Source organism: Myotis myotis, unplaced genomic scaffold, assembly GCF_014108235.1.
Source record: "Myotis myotis isolate mMyoMyo1 unplaced genomic scaffold, mMyoMyo1.p scaffold_m19_p_16, whole genome shotgun sequence".
Taxonomy (NCBI): domain Eukaryota; kingdom Metazoa; phylum Chordata; class Mammalia; order Chiroptera; family Vespertilionidae; genus Myotis; species Myotis myotis.
In genome coordinates, this window is record NW_023416320.1 from 46210914 (window position 1) to 46232954 (window position 22041).

At 48.7% G+C, this 22041-nt stretch overlaps 2 protein-coding genes, 1 long non-coding RNA gene and 1 pseudogene across 3 annotated transcripts in view; 3 read left to right on the forward strand and 1 right to left on the reverse strand.

The window, feature by feature from the left end:
• PRKDC (protein kinase, DNA-activated, catalytic subunit) overlaps nt 1–11914 on the forward strand; it is a 217092-nt gene extending 205178 nt beyond the window's left edge. The window contains exons 77-86 of the mRNA XM_036338724.1: nt 1738–1942; nt 3420–3487; nt 4283–4503; nt 4747–4839; nt 7118–7207; nt 7412–7483; nt 9097–9298; nt 9881–10069; nt 10904–11043; nt 11637–11914. Of these exons, the coding sequence (XP_036194617.1) occupies nt 1738–1942; nt 3420–3487; nt 4283–4503; nt 4747–4839; nt 7118–7207; nt 7412–7483; nt 9097–9298; nt 9881–10069; nt 10904–11043; nt 11637–11841 (1485 nt within the window). The 3' untranslated portion in view covers nt 11842–11914. The remainder of the gene's footprint in view (nt 1–1737; nt 1943–3419; nt 3488–4282; nt 4504–4746; nt 4840–7117; nt 7208–7411; nt 7484–9096; nt 9299–9880; nt 10070–10903; nt 11044–11636) is intronic.
• Nucleotides 58–1084, forward strand: LOC118670754 (annotated as a pseudogene).
• Nucleotides 1168–4213, reverse strand: LOC118671011. Its single transcript, XR_004972555.1, has 3 exons — nt 4160–4213; nt 2576–2675; nt 1168–1288 (listed from the first exon to the last, which is right to left on the reverse strand). It is a non-coding gene; the product is annotated as an uncharacterized LOC118671011 (long non-coding RNA).
• An 8225-nt stretch (nt 11915–20139) lies between the features above and the next one.
• CEBPD (CCAAT enhancer binding protein delta) lies at nt 20140–21488 on the forward strand. The gene has a single exon (XM_036338744.1). The coding sequence runs from the start codon at nt 20333–20335 to the stop codon at nt 21116–21118; it is 786 nt and encodes a 261-aa protein (XP_036194637.1). The 5' UTR covers nt 20140–20332; the 3' UTR covers nt 21119–21488.
• Nucleotides 21489–22041: the final 553 nt, after the last annotated feature.

Here is a 22041-nt window from a genome sequence, read left to right on the forward strand (position 1 = left end):
TTCTTTTCACTACCTATACTACCGTTGGGTGTGAAATAGGCATCTTTAATTAGATGCATGAATGGTATAGTTTCGGTAAGTAGAGATGGATTTTGGCGGGTCATTCCTACTTAAGGTAGTTTTACTTAAAGGTCTGAATAAATGTAAGAATATACAGGACTGTCATTGCTGCATGTGACAAGGGGTTTATTTCCTAAAAGCCAAGATAAAATCATGCATGCGCACTGAGCGGACTGCTCCGAGGACCCCAGGGGCAGAACGTGCCAGGTGGCACATCCCGGCCATGGGTCCCAGCATTCCGACTCTGCTCACCCTCCTTCCTACGAGCAAGTGAAAGCTGACAGAGGATATGCTGGGTGAACGGGAGCAGGAAGATGCCATTGCCCAGTTCCCATACGTGGAATCACTGGGCGGGACAGCATCCCCTGCCTCTCCTGCCCAGGGACAGAGCAAGTAAATGAGCTGGTGGCTTTGATCCCACAGTGACCAGAGATTGTGTGCTCGGAGAACCAAGCAGTATGGCCTCCTGTCTGTCCTGCTCTGTCTCCTGGCACTTGGGTTAGTGATTTTCTTTCTATTTCCAAATCCAGTCCTTGTGGACGACGACGGCATCAGTGAGAAAAGTCACATTTAATAAGCAGGACTCCCTTGTAATCCTCACTATCAAGGCCACCCTGAAAATCAGGGCCTCCCACTTCTGTGTGGCAGTGGCCAGCATGTCCAGCCAAGTTCAGTGTGTGAACACAGTGATCAGTCATGTGACAGCTAACATCTCCCTCATTCCACCTTGGAGCGAGCTGGTGAGTGTGGCGGCGCAGGCAGAGGTGGGACGGCCACTTTCCTGTGTGTACTTCTGCACATTGCCCAGTGTCCAGGTGTCCAAGTTCTTCATGAGAACTTCAGTTAAGATCTCATACGTTGGCCACATGACCTAGAGCTCCTTGGAGACACATCGCTATGTGGATTGTGGACAAATTCCTCAGCTGTTTAGAAAATGCTTTTGGTTCTTCTATGACAGCACCTGTCAGAAGAGACACAGCATCTGTTCTCAGGGCCCGAGTTCCATTCCTACCCCAGATGGTAGAAGTAGAGGAAAAACTGGTTCTCTTAATCCCCAGCAAACACCCTCCTGCCACTTGGGAGGGAAACTTACCACTATAGCAGCATTCATGTATCTCCGAACCAGCAGAATTGCTGCCCAGCGAATAGCAGGCACTCAGGGTTTGAAGAATTAAATTCAGGTCTTTTCAGCTGTTCTTGGAGCATTATAAATTGAAAGCATGCCGTGCTAGGTTATAAAACCATAGAGTGACATGGACAGTTAGTGCAGTACTGTGAGACAGAGGAGGATTTGTTATGGTGTGGAGCCTAGTAATATAGGTCATTCAATGAAATTCAGAGGTTTATAATCTTATCTTTTTTAAAAATCAGAACGGTATTTTTCTACCAGATCCCTAATCCCAGTTCCAGCCAGTGAATGAAGGCTAAATCAGGCCCCACATGGGCCCTCGGTAAAAGCAATGATAACGTTCTGTAAGTTCCTAGCATTTGGGAGATGAAAATTGTCACCTATAGAATGGTCTGTGCTTTCTCTATGTATCCAGGTTTTTTCTCCCTGCTGCCTCTTCTGTGCAGATGTGGTCCTGAATAGTTGTGCAGTTGCACTAACTGTCCTATCTCCAATGTTCAAATTTACCTTAAACATTAATATTTAAGATAATTTATTATTAATTTCAGGCTTTTGGAAAAGAATTTGATAAACACTTTGGGAAACAAGGTTCTAAGCTACCTGGAATGAAGCTTCATGACTTCAATGACATTACCAACACACTGCTTTCAAAAATGCGCGAAGACTCAAAGCCACCTGGGAACCTGAAAGAATGCTCACCCTGGATGAGTGACTTCAGAGTGGAATTCCTAAGAAATGAGCTGGAGATTCCTGGTGAGCGAACCTTCAGAAGTGACAAAGCTACTTTAAGAAGAATAGTGCTGTAGCAGGAACTTTTGATTTCTAAAGTAATGTCAGGATTTTGACAGTTATTTTTATTTTATTTATTTATTTTATTTTATTTTTTTAATTTAATTTTATTTTTTTAAGAGAAGTAAGCTTTATTTCCTTGTTTCTCAAATAGAGTTGGCTGAGCTGGTCGCTTTTTGGTAATTAATCAAAGAGACCAAACCCCATATCCTCCTCTGACTCCTCCGACTCTTCCTTTGCTCCAGCCTTGGCTGGGGCTGCAGCAGCAGCAGGAGCAGCAGTGGGGGCAGCGGCCACAGGGGCAGCGGCCACAAAAGCAGATGGATCAAATTCTTGTCATATTTTTTATCGTTACTATGAATCGGTGTACTTTATCCAATGTCTAATTAGATTATAGTTTTCTTATATTCCTGATTATGACAAGTGTTCAGATTTCTATCTAATAATAATGATAATGTAATTTCTTCTAAACATCCCCATGCTTTACTTCTGAATACCTTTTCCTCAGAAATATAATATAGGTATAAATGCAAATCACTTCTTGGGGTGTACATGCTGGACCCATTCAAAGTGAAAAGATAATGAGAAACAACTTACCTTTGAGAAAAAGGATTGTGACATTGAGGATAAAGACAAGTCGGTCAGATGTGAACACAGCATTGTTCAGACAATTTTTGTACATTTCATGTTCTTTACCCTGGAATTCAACAGACCAAAAAAAAAAAATGTTTTAATATGGTTATATCCATTGGATACAAAAAACATTTGGAGAAATACTTTTCTTTGTTATTATTAGCAGCTATGTATTACATACAGGCAGTTTCAAGAAAATTATTTGAAACATAAGCCTCCTAATGTGCAGCTTGATTCTCCTTAAATACAACAGTGTTCTATCCCATGCATTATTTTTCCTGTTTGAAGTTCTTCCCTTAGTCAAATTCAGAAACGCAGGGTTGGGCAAAAGTAGGTTTCTAGTTGTAATACAAGTAAATAATACAATAATTAATAAATAATAACACAAAATAAACTGCATACTGCACAACTATAAACCTACTTTTGTTTACCCCTGTAACAGATTTTTTAAAATCCATTTTCTTTAAATAAAAACTTTTAGTAAAAATTTTGTTAACTCTTTAATTAGATCGCAACTATTTTTCAAGGTTTTTTTAAAATTGATTTTTAGAGAGAGAGGAAGAGAAAGTAAGAGAGAGAAACACCGATGTGAGAGCAAGACAGGGATCGACTGTCTCCTGCACACCCCCGACCAGGAATCAAGCCCACAACCTGGGCTTGTACCCTGACCAGGAATCAAACTGGCAGCCTTTTGGTGCATGGGACGATGCTCAACTACTGAGCCACACTAGCCAGGGCAGCAGCTGTTTTAAAATACGGGGATCTGTAACAAGCTCTATCTAAATAAGGCTTTTCTGTGTTGTCTTAGGTCAGTATGATGGCAAAGGAAAGCCAATGCCAGAATACCACGCACGGATCGCGGGGTTTGATGAGCGGGTAGGTGCCAGTGTTTGTGACCCCAGTCACCAGAGTTAGGATTGTTAGTATGTGGCATTTAGTTCTTCACATTTGAGAATATTTATGTGTACCCAAGAAAAGACAATTAACTTCCTGTGTTGGTCTAAAATGTATGTAGTTTTATGATCCTATTCTTTACTGAATTTCTTAATGTTTCCAATGTTTTAATATCAATCATATTTAAGGACATAATAAACTTGAAGGGTAAACTATATATGTGTATCCATTATAAAATATATGTAATTTAAGTAATTGTAGAAAGTTGTGTATTGCTTGTTGCTAAGGACATCCACATTTATTAGCAATTATTTTAACCAGGAATATGGAATTATTATGTGGGTACAATAGTATGGTGTGAACAGGTAACAGAAATATCTCACTGACCCTTGATTATCTCTTTTTTTCTCTATATCACCTGTCTTCAAAGAGAGATCTCTCTTTGAGCAATGTGTGCCAACCCGCCTTACTTTCCCCACCCCACCTTTTTAAAAATATATTTTTATTGATTTCAGAGAGGAAGGGAGAGGAAAAGAGAGGTAGAAACATCAGTGATGAGAGAGAATCATTGATTGGCTGCCTCTGGCACACCCCCTACTGAGGATCGAGCCCGCAACCCCAGGCATGTGCCCTGACCAGGAATTGAACCCTGACCTCTGGTTCATATTCAGCCATGAGCCACACCAGCTGGGCACTTTTCCCCTTTTGATGGTGATATGATGTGCTGGTCCCTCAGTGTTTAGACTGCACCTAAAAGTATTTTCTTAATTTTTAAAGGTGAAAACAATGGCTTCTATCAGAAAACCAAAGCGCATCATCATCCGAGGCCATGATGAGCGAGACTACCCTTTCCTGGTGAAAGGGGGCGAAGATCTGCGGCAGGACCAGCGCGTCGAGCAGCTCTTTGAGGTCATGAATGTCATCCTCTCCCGAGATGCCGCCTGCAGTCAGAGAAACATGCAGTTACAGACGTACCACGTCGTCCCCATGACCTCCAGGTAAGACCACCTGGGGTTAGAGGTCACTTGACAATTTAGTGTTTTAGATTTCATAAAGACAGAAACCTAGCCAGAACTAATAAACACCTCTAAACCTATAATTTTTATCTTGATGCGGGGAAAGTAAGTGAATAATTGACATGAAAAAAAAATCTGTTTTGCTTTAATTCTACAGAACTTTTTTTTTAGTAAAGAAAGAGCAGTTTGGGTTTGTATTCATAAACCTTTTATTCTCCTTTTCAGATTAGGATTAATTGAATGGATTGAAAATACGTTTACCTTAAAGGAACTTCTTTTGAGTAACATGTCACAAGAGGAGAAAGCAGCTTATACAAGGTAACGTGGGGTCTCAGTACTTTCTCCAGCCCTGCCCTGGTCCACCCCAGCCCGCTGCTGCGCCCGGACGTGACATTCTCCCTGAGTAGAGTTGTTTCAAATTCCGTTTCCTCCACCCCATGTTTCTAGTCACATTTCAGGGCCCCTTTCTATTGGTGCTGTCAGCCGACCCTGGCCTCGTCTTTAATGTGCTTCTGGGTAGGTGAAGAGGAGTCTAAGCAGTAGTTGCATATATTTTACCACAATAAAGAAAAAAAAAAGTATTAGCTTTGGGAAAAAAGGGAAAATCTTGAAAGAAATAAAACAAATACATAAGAAGAGCAGCTGACATTTCGTTAAACGTCTTCTGTGTGCTAGGCACTACTCTCAGCTCTGAATGTATATGAAGTCATTTATTTTTTCACAAAAGCCTGTAAGGTGAGTGTCACTAGCTCTGTGCAGATGAAGCAGCTGAGGGCCAGAAAGGTTAAGAACTTGTCCTTGGTCACCCAGCATGTAAGCGGGATAGCTTATCAGAAGGGTTTTTTCTTTGTTTTTTGTTTCTGTAAAGAAAAATAAGGACAATATTGAAACACATTTTGAAGTAGGAGTTAACTAGCTTTGAGGACAAGCTAGAGAATGAAGGAAGAAGAAACAGGCCTATTTTTCTTCATTGTACTCTCATTCCTTCCTGAAAGTATGGAACAGTTTCTGTAAAATTAATCATTTTGATCAAACTCTTACCTGTGGGTAACAGTTGCTACATAGGACAGTGACTACCAGCTTTTAATTCCCATCATTTGAGTCCTTCGTCGGGAATCGTCTCTGCCTTGAAGACAGGAAAGCTGACGAACAGTACTTCCCAGAGTCCGAAATTCCGCAGCTGCTCTGGTACTGACGGGCAGTGTTTCGGACTCACCTTTCCCTCTTCCCACGCCTCCTTTGTAAGAGGGGGCAGTGATGTCAAGTGCATAAGGCAACCATAGGTATCAGCAGAGTTCAAAGTGCTTTTCAATATGAAATTGTTAGACTACTTTCCTCTACCTTTTTAAAACAAGGCACTTCCAACCCCCTTTACTAAACATCATTGCTATCTTTTCTTTACATATTAACAGTTTTTCCAAACTAAAGATTTTCACCCCAGTTGAAACTAGGAGAGAATTTAGTTGAAAATGGAGTGTCCATTTATGAAGCTAACTTAGTAGCAATTCAGAAAAGATTCAACTCAAGTGATGAACTATTAAGCAATATTTTGCAAAATCATTCTATCTTTAGGTGTTTTTTTAGGAAAACTTGTTAAAACTTTTGACACAACCCCCAAAGTGGCTAACCATACAAACATCCCATTGTTTCCAGCTGCCCCGATGCTGCCTTTTGCCTAAGAAGCATTGAAAACAGCTTTTCAAATTCAATTCAATCCACATCCATTGTCTCCTAAGAAAATACTTTGTTCTTAGTGTGGATTTCATATGTATCTGCAAACTGGAAAAGGGGAAAGAGTGAGGCAGGGTCTTAAATAACGACAAGAACAGACATCACCCGTCTTCAAACGGTGTGTGGCATTGTGGGCAGTGTCGCCTGGCTGCCTGTTTTAAATCCGTTGCGTGTAGTCCCATCGCCCTGTAGTTACGGTGCTTTCCCAGGACGGGCCTTCTAGAGCCGCACGCCAAGCTCATAGACACTCATGTTGAGGTCATCTTGTTCTCTCTGTATGAAGTGGAAAAATGATTGCATTTCTTTGTTTTGTACTTAAACTTTTACACAGGAAATACCTTCGATTCTTCAGAAATTAAGGATAAATAATGATATATTGAAATTCTAGATCCAGAGTAACATGGGTTGTGTTAATATTAAATACTAGAGGCCCGATGCACAAAGATTCATGCAGGAATGGGCCTTCCTTCCCCTGGCTGCCGGCACCATCGTTGCTCCGGCCCGGAGCCACCTTTCCGCCTTCCCACACTGCCCAGAGGCCGGAGCGGCTGGGGCGGTGTGGAACGCCTGCGTCGTTGCCACGCAAGCATCCTGCCCCACCCCTGGCCGCTCGGCACCTGCGTATGCACATTAACTCACCATGTCTGTTGGGTTAATTTGCATACTCGCTCCTGATTGGCTGATGAGCATTGGGAAGGTACAGTCAATTTGCATCTTTCTCTTTTATTAGTGTAGATGATTAAAAATCATATTTATTTTCCCTGCCTCTTCCCTGTTTTTCAATGAATTCATTGTGGTCTTTGCCTCTAAAAGCATATAATGCTGAATATCTCCCCAGTGCTGACTCCTTTTTCCTCTTTGCTAGTGATCCCCGAGCCCCACCATTTGAATATAGAGACTGGCTGGCAAAGACGTCGGGAAAGCAGGGCCCTGGCGCTTATATGCTGATGTATAAGTGAGTGTGTTTTGATTTTCCTTTTTGTAACTAGTTCGTGCTTCTCAAAGTTGCATATATATTTTGTTCCTTAGAAAGTTTTACCTCAGAGAAATCATCAAAATCTAGTTACTTGATATCTGAGCTTCAATGTAAACAAAGAATTTTAAATGTCCGTCACAAGAAGTTTGTTCTAATCAGACATCTTCTATTGTTAAATCTTAGGAGAGCTAGTCGTACCGAAGCAGTCACATCTTTCAGGAAAAGAGAAAGTAAAGTACCAGCTGCTCTCTTGAAGTAAGTATCCTTCTGACTGTCCCCCCCGCTGGTAGCACAGTGGGGACCCCAGGGGTGTCCCCTCTCCCAGGCCTGTTAGCACAGCGGGGACCCCAGCAGTGTCCCCTCTCCTAGGCCTGTTAGCACAATGGGGACCCCAGCAGTGTCCCCTCTCCCAGGCCTGTTAGCACAATGGGGACCCCAGCGGTGTCCCCTCTCCCAGGCCTATTAGCACAGCGGGGACCCCAGCGGTGTCCCCTCTCCCAGGCCTATTAGCACAGCGGGGATCCCAGCGGTGTCCCCTCTCCCAGGCCTGTTAGCACAGCGAGGACCCCAGCGGTGTCCCCTCTCCCAGGCCTGGTAGCACAATGGGGACCCCAGCGGTGTCCCCTCTCCCAGGCCTGTTAGCACAGCGGGGATCCCAGCGGTGTCCCCTCTCCCAGACCTGTTAGCACAGCGGGGACCCCAGCCGTGTCCCCTCTCCCAGACCTGTTAGCACAGCGGGGGCCCCAGCCGTGTCCCCTCTCCCAGGCCTGTTAGCACAGCGGGGACCCCAGCCGTGTCCCCTCTCCCAGGTGCTGGTAGCACAGCGGGAACCCCAGCAGTGTCCCCTCTCCCAGGCCTGTTAGCACAGCGGGGACCCCAGCAGTGTCCCCTCTCCCAGGCCTATTAGCACAGCGGGGACCCCAGCAGTGTCCCCTCTCCCAGGCCTGTTAGCACAGCGGGGACCCCAGCGGTGTCCCCTCTCCCAGGCCTGTTAGCACAGTGGGGGCCCCAGCGGTGTCCCCTCTCCCAGGCCTGTTAGCACAGCGGGGACCCCAGCGGTGTCCCCTCTCCCAGGCCTGTTAGCACAGTGGGGGCCCCAGCGGTGTCCCCTCTCCCAGGCCTGTTAGCACAACGGGGACCCCAGCGGTGTCCCCTCTCCCAGGCCTGTTAGCACAGTGAGGACCCCAGCGGTGTCCCCTCTCCCAGGCCTGTTAGTACAGCGGGGACCCCAGCAGTGTCCCCTCTCCCATGCTCTGGTAGCACAGCGAGGACCCCAGCCGTGTCCCCTCTCCCAGGCCTGTTAGCACAGCGAGGACCCCAGCGGTGTCCCCTCTCCCAGGCCTGTTAGTACAGCAGAGACCCCAGCGGTGTCCCCTCTCCCAGGCCTGTTAGCACAGCTGGGACCCCAGCAGTGTCCCCTCTCCCAGGCCTATTAGCACAGCGGGGACCCCAGCAGTGTCCCCTCTCCCAGGCCTATTAGCACAGCGGGGACCCCAGCGGTGTCCCCTCTCCCAGGCCTGTTAGCACAGTGGGGGCCCCAGCGGTGTCCCCTCTCCCAGGCCTGTTAGCACAGTGAGGACCCCAGCGGTGTCCCCTCTCCCAGGCCTGTTAGCACAGTGAGGACCCCAGCGGTGTCCCCTCTCCCAGGCCTGTTAGTACAGCGGGGACCCCAGCAGTGTCCCCTCTCCCAGGCTCTGGTAGCACAGCGAGGACCCCAGCCGTGTCCCCTCTCCCAGGCCTGTTAGCACAGCAGGGACCCCAGCGGTGTCCCCTCTCCCAGGCCTGTTAGCACAGTGAGGACCCCAGCCGTGTCCCCTCTCCCAGGCCTGTTAGCACAGCAGAGACCCCAGCTGTGTCCCCTCTCCCAGGCGCGCCTTTCTGAAGATGAGCGCCGGCCCGGAGGCCTTCCTGGCGCTCCGCTCCCACTTTGCCAGCTCTCATGCTCTGATGTGCATCAGCCACTGGATTCTGGGCATCGGAGACAGACATCTGAACAATTTCATGGTGAACATGGAGACGGGCGGCATGATCGGAATTGACTTTGGACATGCCTTTGGATCAGCTACGCAGGTGTGCTCCTCTCGCTCTCGTTGTTCTGGCTAATTTACAGTTGTTTTAGGCCCTTGTAATGCCCTCTGGCAATGGACCGTTTTCAAAGAAGTGACAGCTTTGGGTCAGTGGGGTCAGCTTTATCATGAACATTCATTTAACTTTCTTGCAGAAAGGGATGTTCTCAGCCTGGGTCAGACAGGTTATACAAGGTGTGAAGACAGGCTGATCAGAACTAAGAATAGAATGTGCTCCGATAAAAAGGGAAGACTCTAAGGGAGTTTCATGAAGCTGCAGAGTCGGATGTCTTGTGCGGGATCTGGTGCCAGTGTTTTCTCCGGCACTGAGCTCTGTTGGAAGCCGCACTTCGGAGTCTGCAGGCTGCGTGGCTCTGCGCACGGAGGGGGTGGCATCGCAGGGATGACTGCTGGTTACTCGTGGGCACAGTGCATTCCTCTCTGTGGATCTGATTTTGAGAAAAGTGGAGTTCACGTTCTCACTAAATGTGAACAGTAACTACGGGAAGATGCTTTGTTTGTGCCTGTTGCTTTGAGATTTCTAGTGAATATATCCTGTTCCTTGTGTGTATGTTTTTCTCTTTAGTTTCTGCCAGTCCCTGAGCTGATGCCTTTTCGTCTAACTCGCCAATTTATCAATCTGATGTTACCAATGAAAGAAACAGGAGTTATGTACAGCGTCATGGTGCACGCACTGAGAGCCTTCCGTTTGCACCCCGACCTGCTCACCACCACCATGGACGTGTTTGTAAAGGAACCTTCCTTCGACTGGAAAGTAGGGTGGTTTATATGCACTTCCACTTGCATTATAATGTGCTAGTAATCGATACGATGGAAATGCATCAAAATGTGTCTCCTGAAATATTTACATGATTTTATAGAGCATTTCACGAAAATAACAGTTGGAAATCATTTGGCTTGAAAATAAGATAAGAAACATAACCTTTATTTGGACAAAGCTATTGTTTCAATTGAGTATCTTTCTAACTAGGAGAGGAAGCATGAACCCATTAATGGTGGGTTCGATTTCTCTTGGAGACAACTTTTATTTTAAAATCTGCTCCATATGAGGTCTTCCTTGATCATAAAAACAAACAGTACTTTCTTAAATCTCAAGGGTTCTTTACAACACAGCCCCAAAAGAATGAAGCTTAGCAATGACACCCTTTACATAGGGAGTGATTTTTAAAAATACATACATTTTTATTGATTTCAGAGAGGAAGGAAGGGAGAGAGAGAGAGAGAAACATCAATGATGAGAGAGAATCACTGATTGGCTGCTTCCTGCACACCCCCCACTGGGGATTGAGCCTGCAACCTGGGCATGTGCCCTTGACCAGAATCGAACCCAGGACTCTTCAGTCCACAGGCCAACACTCTATCTACTGAGCCAAACCGGCTAGGGCAGGAGTGATGTTTAAACCTGACTATGATTCCTCAAGATCATTGTCACTATTGTGTTACTACCATTAGAATCTGCATAAAAAGCTATAGAGCTCCTCCCAGTTACAGAGTTGTTTAGTTTAAGATCATGACTTGTTTTATCTGTTTGGATGTGATCAAATGTACTGTTATAGTAAGCAAAGAAAATCATGTTCTTTTCCTTTAGAATTTTGAACAGAAAATGCTGAAAAAAGGAGGATCGTGGATTCGAGAAATAAATGTAACAGAAAAAAATTGGTATCCCCGGCAGAAAATACATTATGCTAAGAGAAAGTTAACAGGTGCCAATCCAGCAGTTATTACTTGGTAAGATTATCATTTGTGGGGAAAAAACAAACAAAACACCATCTGCTAGCATTTCCTAAAGAATTACTACATACTGTAGAAAGTGCTAAGAACTTTACATGTAGCCTGTGATGTGAGCCCTGTATCCTCATTTTTCCAATGAATGCTCAACGTCATTAGTCATCAGAGATACCACTTCACACCCACTAATAAAAGTAATGACATGTAACTAGGGTGGCAAGGATGTGGAGAAATTGGAGCCCTCGTATGTTGCTGGTAGGAAGGTAAAATGGTGCAACCGCTGTGGAAAATGCAGTTGGCAGTTAATCAAAAATTTAAACATAGAATTGCCATGTGAGTCTTCAGTTTGTCTCTTCAGTATTCACCCGAGAGAAATGAAAGCATGTACCAGCACAAAAGCTTGTAGACAAACATTAATAGCAGCATTGTCCATGTTCTATTTTTCTACAAATTGAGTCTCTTGACTTCAAGGTTACGAGCAACAGAAACGTTCTATCGGTGATGAGAGGGAATGCTTAATAGCTAGGAATGCAGGCAACAAAGGGAAAATAATGAGTGGCTTATGCTTTTGTACTTGTTTACTATTTCTTCAGTGATGAGTTGCTTCTGGGCCATGAGAAGGTACCTGCCTTTGATGACTTTGTTGCTGTCGCACGAGGAAACAAGGATCACAACGTTCGTGCCCAAGAACCAGAGAGTGGACTTTCGGAAGAGGCTCAAGTGAAGTGCTTGATTGACCAGGCAACAGACCCCAACATCCTTGGCAGGACTTGGGAAGGGTGGGAGCCCTGGGTGTGAGGGCTCGGAGACATTACAAGTGCTGTGACTTAGACAAAGCAGCTATCTTAATAAATGGTATAGTGTGAAATTCCATTCAGTGTCTCATTGGTAATTATGGCATATTGGAAAAAACACCCAGAAGCCTCATCACTAAGCCTGAGTGTAAAGCCGACAGCATGACTGATATGTTACCTTATATTAGTGGTACAGGAACAATAACAGGTAAAGAAAGCTGTGGCTTATTATATTTAGAAATGATTGCATTTGATGTTTCTCTCTCATCAATGTTTCCATCTCTCTATCACTCTCCCTCCTCTCTTTCTAAAATCAATAAAGAAATATTTTTAAAAACCTTGGTCTCAGCACTCACTTTTGCCACCTGCTCCACAGTGGGAAGAAAGGTAGACTCAGGATAACTTCAGCAATCCCAGGTCTGGGTGTAGGGATAGCACTCAGCATTGCAATTCCAGGAAAACAAATCCCTATAGGAAATGGACTCCTCATTTGGAGAGGAAACATGCATTTTAGAACAGCAAGATCACATTATGAAATCCAAAAATGGCTTTCCACTCAGTCTCAGCCTCCTCTTATACCTCCACACACCTGAGACTTTCAGATTGGCTTGAGCTTTTTATTGTTTTTTTTAAAACATTTATATTTAGAAGCAGCCTAAGTGCCCATCAGCTGTTGAGTGGATTAAAAACCCGTGGTACATCTACACAGTGGAATACTACGCTGCTATAAAAAAGAAGGAACTCTTATCATTCACAACAGCATGGATGGACCTGGAGAGCATTATGCTAAGCAAAATAAGCCAATCAGAGAAAGATAAATATCACATGATCTCACTCATTTGTGGAATATAATGAACAACATAAACTGATGAACAAAAATAGATCCAGAGACATAGAAGCATTGAACAGACTGTCCATCCTATGAGGGGAGGTGGGGTTGAGGGCGTAAGAGATCAACCAAAGGACTTGTATGCATGCATCTGAGCATAACCCATGAACAAACAGTAGGGGGGTCAGGGCATGTGCTGGGGGCGGGGGGATGGGAGTGGCCGGGGAGAGGTCAATGGGGAGGGAGGAGACTTTTATAATACTTTAAATAATAAATAATTTATATATATATATATATATTTTTTAATATATCTTATTGATTTTTTTACAGAGAGGAAGGGAGAGGATTAGAGAGTTAGAAACATTGATGAGAGAGAGACATCGATCAGCTGCCTCCTGCACCCTCCCTACCGGGGATGTGCCCGCAACCAAGGTACATGCCCTTGGCCGGAATCGAACCTGGGACCCTTGAGTCCGCAGGCTGACGCTCTATCCACTGAGCCAAACCTGTTAGGGCAATAATTAAATATTTTTTTAAAAAATTCAGTGTCACCAGATGACTGTGTGTATGAGTCCCATTTCAAAGCTATCCACTTGGGAATTCCTGTAGAAGCCATGAGCATGTACTAAAACAGAAACCGTGACAGTAGAGTGTTCATAGGCACTTGCGCAATCGCTCAGGACAGTAAAGGTCCTCATTACACACTTAGGGGCTGCATGTCTGGCTCATACCCGTGGTCCAAACTTCAACCCTGTGACTTGCTGAGTGAAGACAGTTGATTTGTCTCATAAACAACAGAAGGGTGGTTAGCAGAGGGGAAGTGGGCTGGAGGAGCAGGAGGAGGGTAAAGGGGGTCAAATATATGGTGACCGAGGGAGACTAAAACTGGGTGGAAATCACACAATGCAATATGTAGATAATGTTTTATAGAATTGTACACTGGAAATATAATGTTACTAACCAATGTCACTCGAATAAATCTCATTAAAAATATATTTGGTTTGGAAACCAGGAAATAAGACATCTCTACTGATTATAAGAAAATATGAATAATATTAAGAATATTTTATTGCCCTATCCCAGTGGTCAGCAAACTGTGGCTCGCGAGCCACATGCGGCTCTTTGGCCCCTTGAGTGTGGCTCTTCCACAAAATACCACGTGTGGGCACGCATGTACAGTGAGATTGAAACTTTGTGGCCCATGCGCAGAAGTCGGTATTTTGTGGAAGAGCCACACTCAAGGGGCCAAAGAGCCGCATGTGGCTCGCGAACCGCAGTTTGCCAACCGCTGTCTCCACGTTGTTAGTTTATTTTGCTCATTAGATTCCACATAGAAGTGAAATCATATGGTACTTGTCTTTCTCTAATTGGCTTATTTCACTTAGCATCATACTCTCCAGGTTCATCCATGCTGTCTCAAGTGGTAAAATTTCCTTCAACAGCTAATATTCCATCGTGTAAATGAACCAGAGTTTTTTCATTCACTCATCGACTGACGGACACTTGGGCTACTTCCAAATCTTGGCTATTTTAAAGAACACTGCAGTGAACATAGGGGTGCACACATTCTTTTGAATTAGTGTCACTGGTGTCTTCAGATGTATTCCCTGACGTGGAATTGCTGGGTCATAAGACAGCTCCGTTTTTCATTTTTTGAGGTAACTCATATTGTTCTCCATAGTGACTGTCCCAATCTGCATCCCCACCACAGCGCACGGCAGTTGTTCCCTTTTCTCCCTACTCTTTCCAACACTTGTTTGTTGGTTGTTATTGGCCCTCAGGCTGGCTGGCTGTGAGGCTCGGCCCTGGCCACGGTGTGCGGGCTGCTGGGCAGATGTGACCGCACGAAGCAGAATTTGCCTCGGCAGGTCCTGGTGCTGCTGAGACCTCCTGTTGGATGTGCTGTTTGTGAGGCTTATTCGGTCCTGCTCTCATGTTGTGTGAAGCTGGCCACGGGCTGTGTGGGTTCTGGCCCTCTGGGGAGGCACTGGTGCAGGCCAATGTCAGAGGCTGTCTGTGGCTTGGCTCGCCCTGAACAGCCTGTTCGGAGCTACACGTGACCCATGGTTTGTGGCTGTCTCTGCTGGTCTTGGGTGCACATGGGAAGGACCTAACTGCACACCACGGTCAGCTTTTTCCCCCAGGACTGGTTCCAGGGGCAGGTCAGCAAAAGTCCCAAGTCATCCTGAGACCACCTCTACCTGTTGGCAGCCTGTCAGGCCCAGTCACTGAAAGAGCCGCTGGCAGACTTGGGGGAAGGGGACCAGTGGTTTCCTGCAAGGGCCGGTGCTGGCCTGGCTTCAGGGTGGTGGTGGGTGTGGACCTCACTCCAGAGTGACAGGACTCAGTCTTCCTGAGTTTTGTCCTGGCTTTGGAGGTGAGGCCGCGAGGATTCAGGCAGGTGGGGCCTCCGGAGTCTGCTGGTTGGATCTGTGGGAAACTGGGCTGGTGGTTCTGTTGGATTTCTCATGGTGGGAAGTGCCAGTCAGGTTCGCAGGGAAAGGGGGTAATGGCCTCTGCCCCAAAGTCAGACCATTCAGTCCCAGCATCTGTGAGTCTCCCTGACTCCGACAGCCTGGCCAAAGCAGCTAACTCCTCAGCAGGGCACAAGCTCCACATGGGGGGGCGGGCAGATGGAGCCCAGAGGGTGTGGCTATTGCTCTCCTTCAGGCTGATGCCACAAGGACACTCCACCCAAGAGAGATGGCACCTTGGATATGGGAGAATGACTCAGCACAGTTCCCTCCCCAGAGCAACAACTCGTAGACTTTCCCTAGGTCAGTGGTCGGCAAACTGCGGCTCGCAAGCCACATGCGGCTCTTTGGCCCCTTGCGTGTGGCTCTTCCACAAAATACCACGTGCAGGCGCGCATGTACAGTGCGATTGAAACTTTGTGGCCCTTGCGCAGAAGTCGGTATTTTGTGGAAGAGCCACACTCAAGGGGCCAAAGAGCCGCATGTGGCTCGCGAGCCGACCACTGCCCTAGGTGATTCTAGTCCCCCTTGCCCTCTCTCTGCCGGAGCCCAGTGCGAGTGGCTGTGTACAAAACGTTGTGCCTTGGCCCGTTAAGAGGCTGCCTGTGTCTCCCACAGACTCCCAGCCTCAGTCTCCCGGGTGGACAGAAGCCCTGCTGCGTTTCACAGCCGGGTGTTAGGGGGCTGCCTCCACAGGCTCTCGTGCTCTAGGCTGGGGAACCTGGCTTGGGGTTCGGCCCCAGGCCTCTCTGGAACCTCATCCACCACCCGTGGGAGCAGAGCCAGTCCTCTTGGCATCGTCACCTTCCTAGTAGTCGCGATGCGGCCGCTTCTGTAAATCCACGGTCCGAGGCTTCTCAGCTTGTCTTCAGTAGGTCATTCAGGGTGATTGCTCTTTATTTTAGTTGTAATTCCAGTTTGGTCATGAAAGGAGGTGAGTGTAGCTTCCACCTACTCTGCTGCCATCTTGAGGCTCCCTCCTCTGAATCACTTTTAAATTCAGAGTTGTTGATATTTGGGTTTTATACCCAGTACTGCTCTCTGTTTGGTCAAGAGAGTTGGTGATGCAGAATTTCTTAAAAGAGAGCTCCCCACTATTATCCCTCGGGTTTCACTGCTATCCACTTACACCCATATGCAGGCAAGACCAGATGTTGTAATTGACACCGTGGCCAATGGTGACTGGCATATGCATCCCAATATTGCATCCAAACTTCAACAGAATATGAAAAAATGCGCATTTGATATTTGGCAATATGTGAGGTGAATTGTCCTGAGAAACCCGATATGGAAATGATTAATGTGGCTGAAGTCATGGAAGGCAACAGAGAGGAGCTATTTTATGAAGGCTCTGGCGGATGGAAGGTCCTGCCAGCCACATAGGCGAGGGGAGGAAGAGCTCTCACCTGGACCATCGCCACCACAAACGGGGGCCAGGTAGGTCTGGGGCGGAGGGGGGGGGCGGATTCAGAGTTGAGCCAGGCCTCTGTTGCTTGTGGTAGGAAACAGATTTACTCGTAAAGAAGTGGGCAGTCGAGGGCTCACACTTAAAAACTGAAACTCCATTCTTGTGGCCAAGAACCTCTCAAGTATTTTATGGAACAGAGCGACAGAACCTTCCTCTTCAAAGAACTCTTGGCAGCCACCTGGAGAATGGATTGGGTGGGGGAACTCCTACGTGCAAGCCTGCTGTGCCCTTCCTGGGGGAACAGGTGTGACAAGTGCCACCCAGGAAGTGCCTGGGCTGTGGCAGGAGGTGGAGGCAGGGCTGACAGGTGTGAGCTAAGGGAAGGAGGAAGCCACTTGACAAGAATATGGGCTAGGAAGACAATTGCTTCTCCTGTGTGTTTTATTCATGGGAAGGTGAGCAAGAATATGGAAGCTGGACACCTGGCCCACAGAATCCAATACCTGTGTTCAGCTCCGGTTGCTTTGTAGTCTGGGGGCTCAGCCTCTTCGATTCAGAGGCTGGAGTAAGTGCAGAAATGTTCACCCAGTTTTTAATAAAACACACAGGCTCTCACAGTGCAAAGGATGTGTGACCCCAACACCCACTGGGTTCATTATTTTCGACCTTTGTCTTCCTTTATTCAAACTCAGACATTAGGAATGAGGTTTATTAAAAAAGACTGCATTTCTATCGTCTGACACAGACACATGGAAACATACCATAAAATTAAAATTAGCCCCAAGCAGAAGTTTAACGAAAGTATCTAATCTGATAGTTGGGGAGAGGGTGCTAAAATCAGCATTTTTCTTCCTGAAACTTCATTTTGCTTTCGATAGCATGGCTCAAAAACCACTTTCATCGTTTGAGACTTTGATTCGAACGATTGTTCCTGCCCAGGATCTTGCCCCATACAGAGCACCCAGAGTGGCCCCACATCAGAGCTGTGCTGTGGTCACCATGTTATGAATGAGCAGGGGACCGAGTCGTCTCTTCCAGCCCTGAGGGCGCTCAGTGATGGTAGAGCACATTCTAAGCATTTTGAGCCGCGTGAACTTCTAACGACTGGTGTTTAGAAACTCAGCTGAGCTCAGCATAGGAGTGTCCTTGTAAACACAGGGAAGTCCAAAGCTCCCACCTGGAATGCTTCCTCACCCGATTCCTCCTTGTGACAGCTCCACTCAGAACACCAGGGTCCAGAGAAGGGTCAGATAATTACTGGAAACAGATCTCTACCAATGAGAAATGTTCAATAACAACTTTGTCTTTATCTTGAATAAATTATTAGTGGAGACATTCAAAGAAGTGACTAGGAACTACTGTCACAGAAACTAAACTTTAAACTTTATTATTTTTTTAAAAAAAGTCTTTAATTTGCCCTCAAATGTCATAACAAATCCATTATTGTGGATTTATAATCTCTCCTCCCCCCTTTTCTGGAAAAGGCAAGAAAATTCTTCATAGTAAATGGAATTATTTATTTTTTAAATTTTATTTTTCAGTTACAGTCTACATTCAATGCTGTTTTGTTGTAGTGTCAGTGTACAGCATGTGGTTAGATAATCACATACTTTACAACGTGTTCTCCCTGGCAGTTCCTGGAGCCATACTTATTAAAATGTTATTGACTATATTCGTTATGCTGTGCTTTACGTCCACATGACTTTTTCCTGTTAATCCTCACCCGAGGATATTTGTTCTGTTGGTTTTTAGAGAGAGTGGGAGGGAGAGAGAGGATGGAGAGACAGACATCGATTGGTTGCCTCCCGCACCAGAGCCGCACAGGTGCCTGGGATGGAACCTGCAGCCCTTCGGTGTATGGGCAATGCTCTAACCACTGAGGACACCAGCCAAGGCCCAGTGACTATTTTTAAACAATCAATTTTGTATTCTTAATCCCTTCACCTTCCTACCTCTCCCCCAACCCCCTTTCCTCTGGCTACCATCAGTCTGTTCTCTGTGAGTCTGCTTCAATTTTGGTTTTTTGTTCTGTTCTTTAGATGCCACAGATAGTGAAATCATATGGTATTTTTCTTACTCTAACTTATTTCAGTTAGAATAATATTCTAGGTCTATACATGGCTGAGTAATAGTCCATTGAACATGTGTACCACAACTTTTTCATTCACTTGAGTTGCTTCTGTATCTTGGCTATGTAAATAATGCTGCAATAAACACAGGGGTGCATATATTCTTTCAAATTAGTGTTTGGGTGATAAGAAAATTCTTAATTACTGGCTAATATATTACGAAAATGTAGGCTTAGTATCTTTTTCAAGCTCAATCCCAAAATGTCAAAGGGCATTCTAACAGTTTTTCTTCAATAGCATTTCCTTGTAAGCTCAACTTCATCTTAGCAAAAATACTTATATTTACTCTGATATCTGAATGTACTAATCATCTCACTGAGTTGTTTTTGAGAATATGGTTCTTCCACATAAATTTTTCATTTCCTAATTAATTGGAGAAGGCTTTGTAGTGTTTTTAGGGCTTCCTACATAAACAGAACCAAGAAATTTGTCCTAGGCCGTTTCCTGGGTGGGCATGAACCCGCATTATATGTATCCATGGTCTCTACCCTTCACAGGCGATTAATGCATCACACCAGCATCATGTGCCCCTCTGAGTAACTCTAAAGCCATGTGTTTGTTCTTCTAGAAACCCTATCGAACACCCCACAGTGTCACTGGAGTTCGCCTCTGGGATGAACGCAGGAGCTCGGGCAGCGGCGTGCGCGCCACTGGGTGTTTGGACCAGCGTCTGGTGAGAGGGAAGCCTGAGCCCAGAACCGGTGTGAGATGGCGCCCAGGTCTGAGCGGGGCAGTGATTTAAGAAAAGGAATCGACAAAACTGCCTGCCCCCAACTGCAGGAACTCGGCGAACAAAGACAGTCCATACCGTCTTCTCGGGCATTTGCCAATGTGAGGAGCTACGGACTCGCCACCCCGCCAGGTACCAGTGCAACCCTTCCCTCTGCTCACGAGGCCCAGCCGCTTCAGATTCGAAGAACGTCTCTGAACCTGAACAGAGAGAAGCTGAAATAAAATCCGGGCTGAAGGAAGACGAGCCACAAGATGGCACTGCTTCAGTTCAGAGGAGCGGCCGTGCGCGGCCCGGAGCGGGGAGCGCCCGCAACGCGGGTCCTCGCGGCTTCGTGGGGTCCGGAGCCGACCGGTCCCGGCCCGGCCCGGCCTCGCGCTGCAGCCGACGGGGCGGCCGGCGCTGCGTCCCGCTCCCCGCGGCCAGGGAGCAGCCGCGGCGGGGCCGAGCGACGCCCGCGCCTGCAGGGTCCCTGCTCGGCCCTCCGGCCGGGCCGCCCGCCCCCTCCCGCCTCTGACGACGGGAACCGGCCCGGGACGCGCGCCACGGCCGGGCCGGTGCTGACCCCGCGCGGGCTCGGAAGGACGCGGAGCTGCCGTCCACCCACAGGAAGCGGGGAGCGCCCCGCGCGGGCGGAGGGAGGGCCGTTCCCAGCAGGACGGCCCGGGCCGGTCCGGGCGGGGGCGGAGGAAGCGCCGCGCGGGGGGAGCCGGGGCCGCGAGGCGGCGGCGGGCGAAGGTTCAAGGGGCGGCTCCGGGGGTGGCTCCCCGGCCGCCGCCCGCCGCTCCCCGCCCCGCGCCCCCGGGCGCCCCGCGGCCTGGAGCCGGGGCGGGGCCTGCGCGTCCGCGCGGCTAGAAAAGGCGGCGGCCGGCCCCCGGGTGACAGCCGCGCTCGCGCTCGCCCTCGGAGCCCAGCCGACGCCGCCATGAGCGCCGCCCTCTTCAGCCTGGACGGCCCGGCGCGCGGCGCGCCCTGGCCCGCGGAGCCGGCGCCCTTCTACGAGCCGGGCCGGACCTGCAAGCCCGCCCGCGCCAGCGAGCCCGGCGCCGCGGCCCCCGCCATGTACGACGACGAGAGCGCCATCGACTTCAGCGCCTACATCGACTCCATGGCCGCCGTGCCCACCCTGGAGCTGTGCCACGACGAGCTCTTCGCCGACCTCTTCAACAGCAACCACAAGGCGGGCGCGGCGGGCGCCCCGGAGCCGCCGCCCGGCCACCCCGCGCGCCCCGCCGGCCCGGGCCCCGCCGCCCCGCGGCCGCTCAAGCGCGAGCCCGACTGGGGCGACGGCGACGCGGGCTCGCTGCTGCCCGCGCAGGTGGCCGTCTGCGCGCAGACCGTGGTGAGCCTGGCGGCCGCCGCGCAGCCCACGCCCCCCACGTCGCCCGAGCCGCCGCGGGGCAGCCCGGGGCCCAGTCCCGCGCCCGGCCCGGCCCGGGAGAAGGGCGCCGGCAAGCGGGGCCCGGACCGCGGCAGCCCCGAGTACCGGCAGCGGCGCGAGCGCAACAACATCGCGGTGCGCAAGAGCCGCGACAAGGCCAAGCGGCGCAACCAGGAGATGCAGCAGAAGCTGGTGGAGCTGTCGGCCGAGAACGAGAAGCTGCACCAGCGCGTGGAGCAGCTCACGCGGGACCTGGCCGGCCTCCGGCAGTTCTTCAAGCAGCTGCCCGGCTCGTCCTTCCTGCCGGCCGGGGCCGCCGACGGCCGGTGACGCGTGGCCGGCGGGGGCGCGGGGAGACGCCGGGACACCTCAGACCCGCCGCGCGGAGCCCAGCGCGCCCTGCCCGCCGCAGCCGGCGCCGCCGTTTCGGGGACGCGAGGGGAAGGGAGCCGCGGCCTGGACTTGCCACCACTGACCCTGGAGAGAAGCTGTACTTGTTTATTTTCCCTTAAGTTATTTTTATATGGTAGCTTTTTCTACATCTTTCTCCTGTTGATGCAGCTAAGGTACTTTTTTAAGAAAACAAAAAGACTTTAAAGACAGTCCTTTGCGTTGTAGCTAAGAGGAAAAGACTGAGCACGCTCACTTTTTTATATTAATTTTTACAGTATGGTAAGAATAAAGAAGTATTTGAAACCGCCCCTGCTTCCTGTGTTCGCGGCGGCGCCTGCTCGCTGGGGCCCCAGGACCCGCGGGGAAGGCGCGCTCCAGCCCCAGGTGCGCAGCGCGGCGCCGGGGAGGCGCGGACCCAGGTGTGTCACCCGAGGGCGCTGAGCTTGTACGGGAGGGAGAGGGTCGGCTTTGCTTGGGAAACACGCCGACATCTACGTCCGACTGTTTTGTTGAACTTGCCCAGGCTCAGCGAAGCGCGACCAAACTCGCGTTAAGCTACCAAGTTCTGGGGAAGGTGCTGCAAACACAGGACCAGATTGGGGAGGGGACGGAACGGCCCCCCTTTCTGCTGACCCGGGGGCTCCCTGAGCGGAGTGGGCTGCTGAGGGAGGCTCGGGGTATTCTAAACGCCTGAGTTCTTGGCCTTCGTGGGTCTGCTTTCACTTTCCTCCGTCTCCTGGACAGTGGCATGGAGATTTTCAACGTGCGCATGAGTGCACAATAGTAACGTAGATGAAAGGGCAGCCACAGTGTTATGTCCCAGAGGGTCATCTGGACAAATACATAAAGCCCTTTGCCTC

Bases quoted from the DNA above. Each gene is read 5' to 3' on its own strand.
- CEBPD (XM_036338744.1), top strand. From the start codon at position 20,333: ATGAGCGCCGCCCTCTTCAGCCTGGACGGCCCGGCGCGCGGCGCGCCC.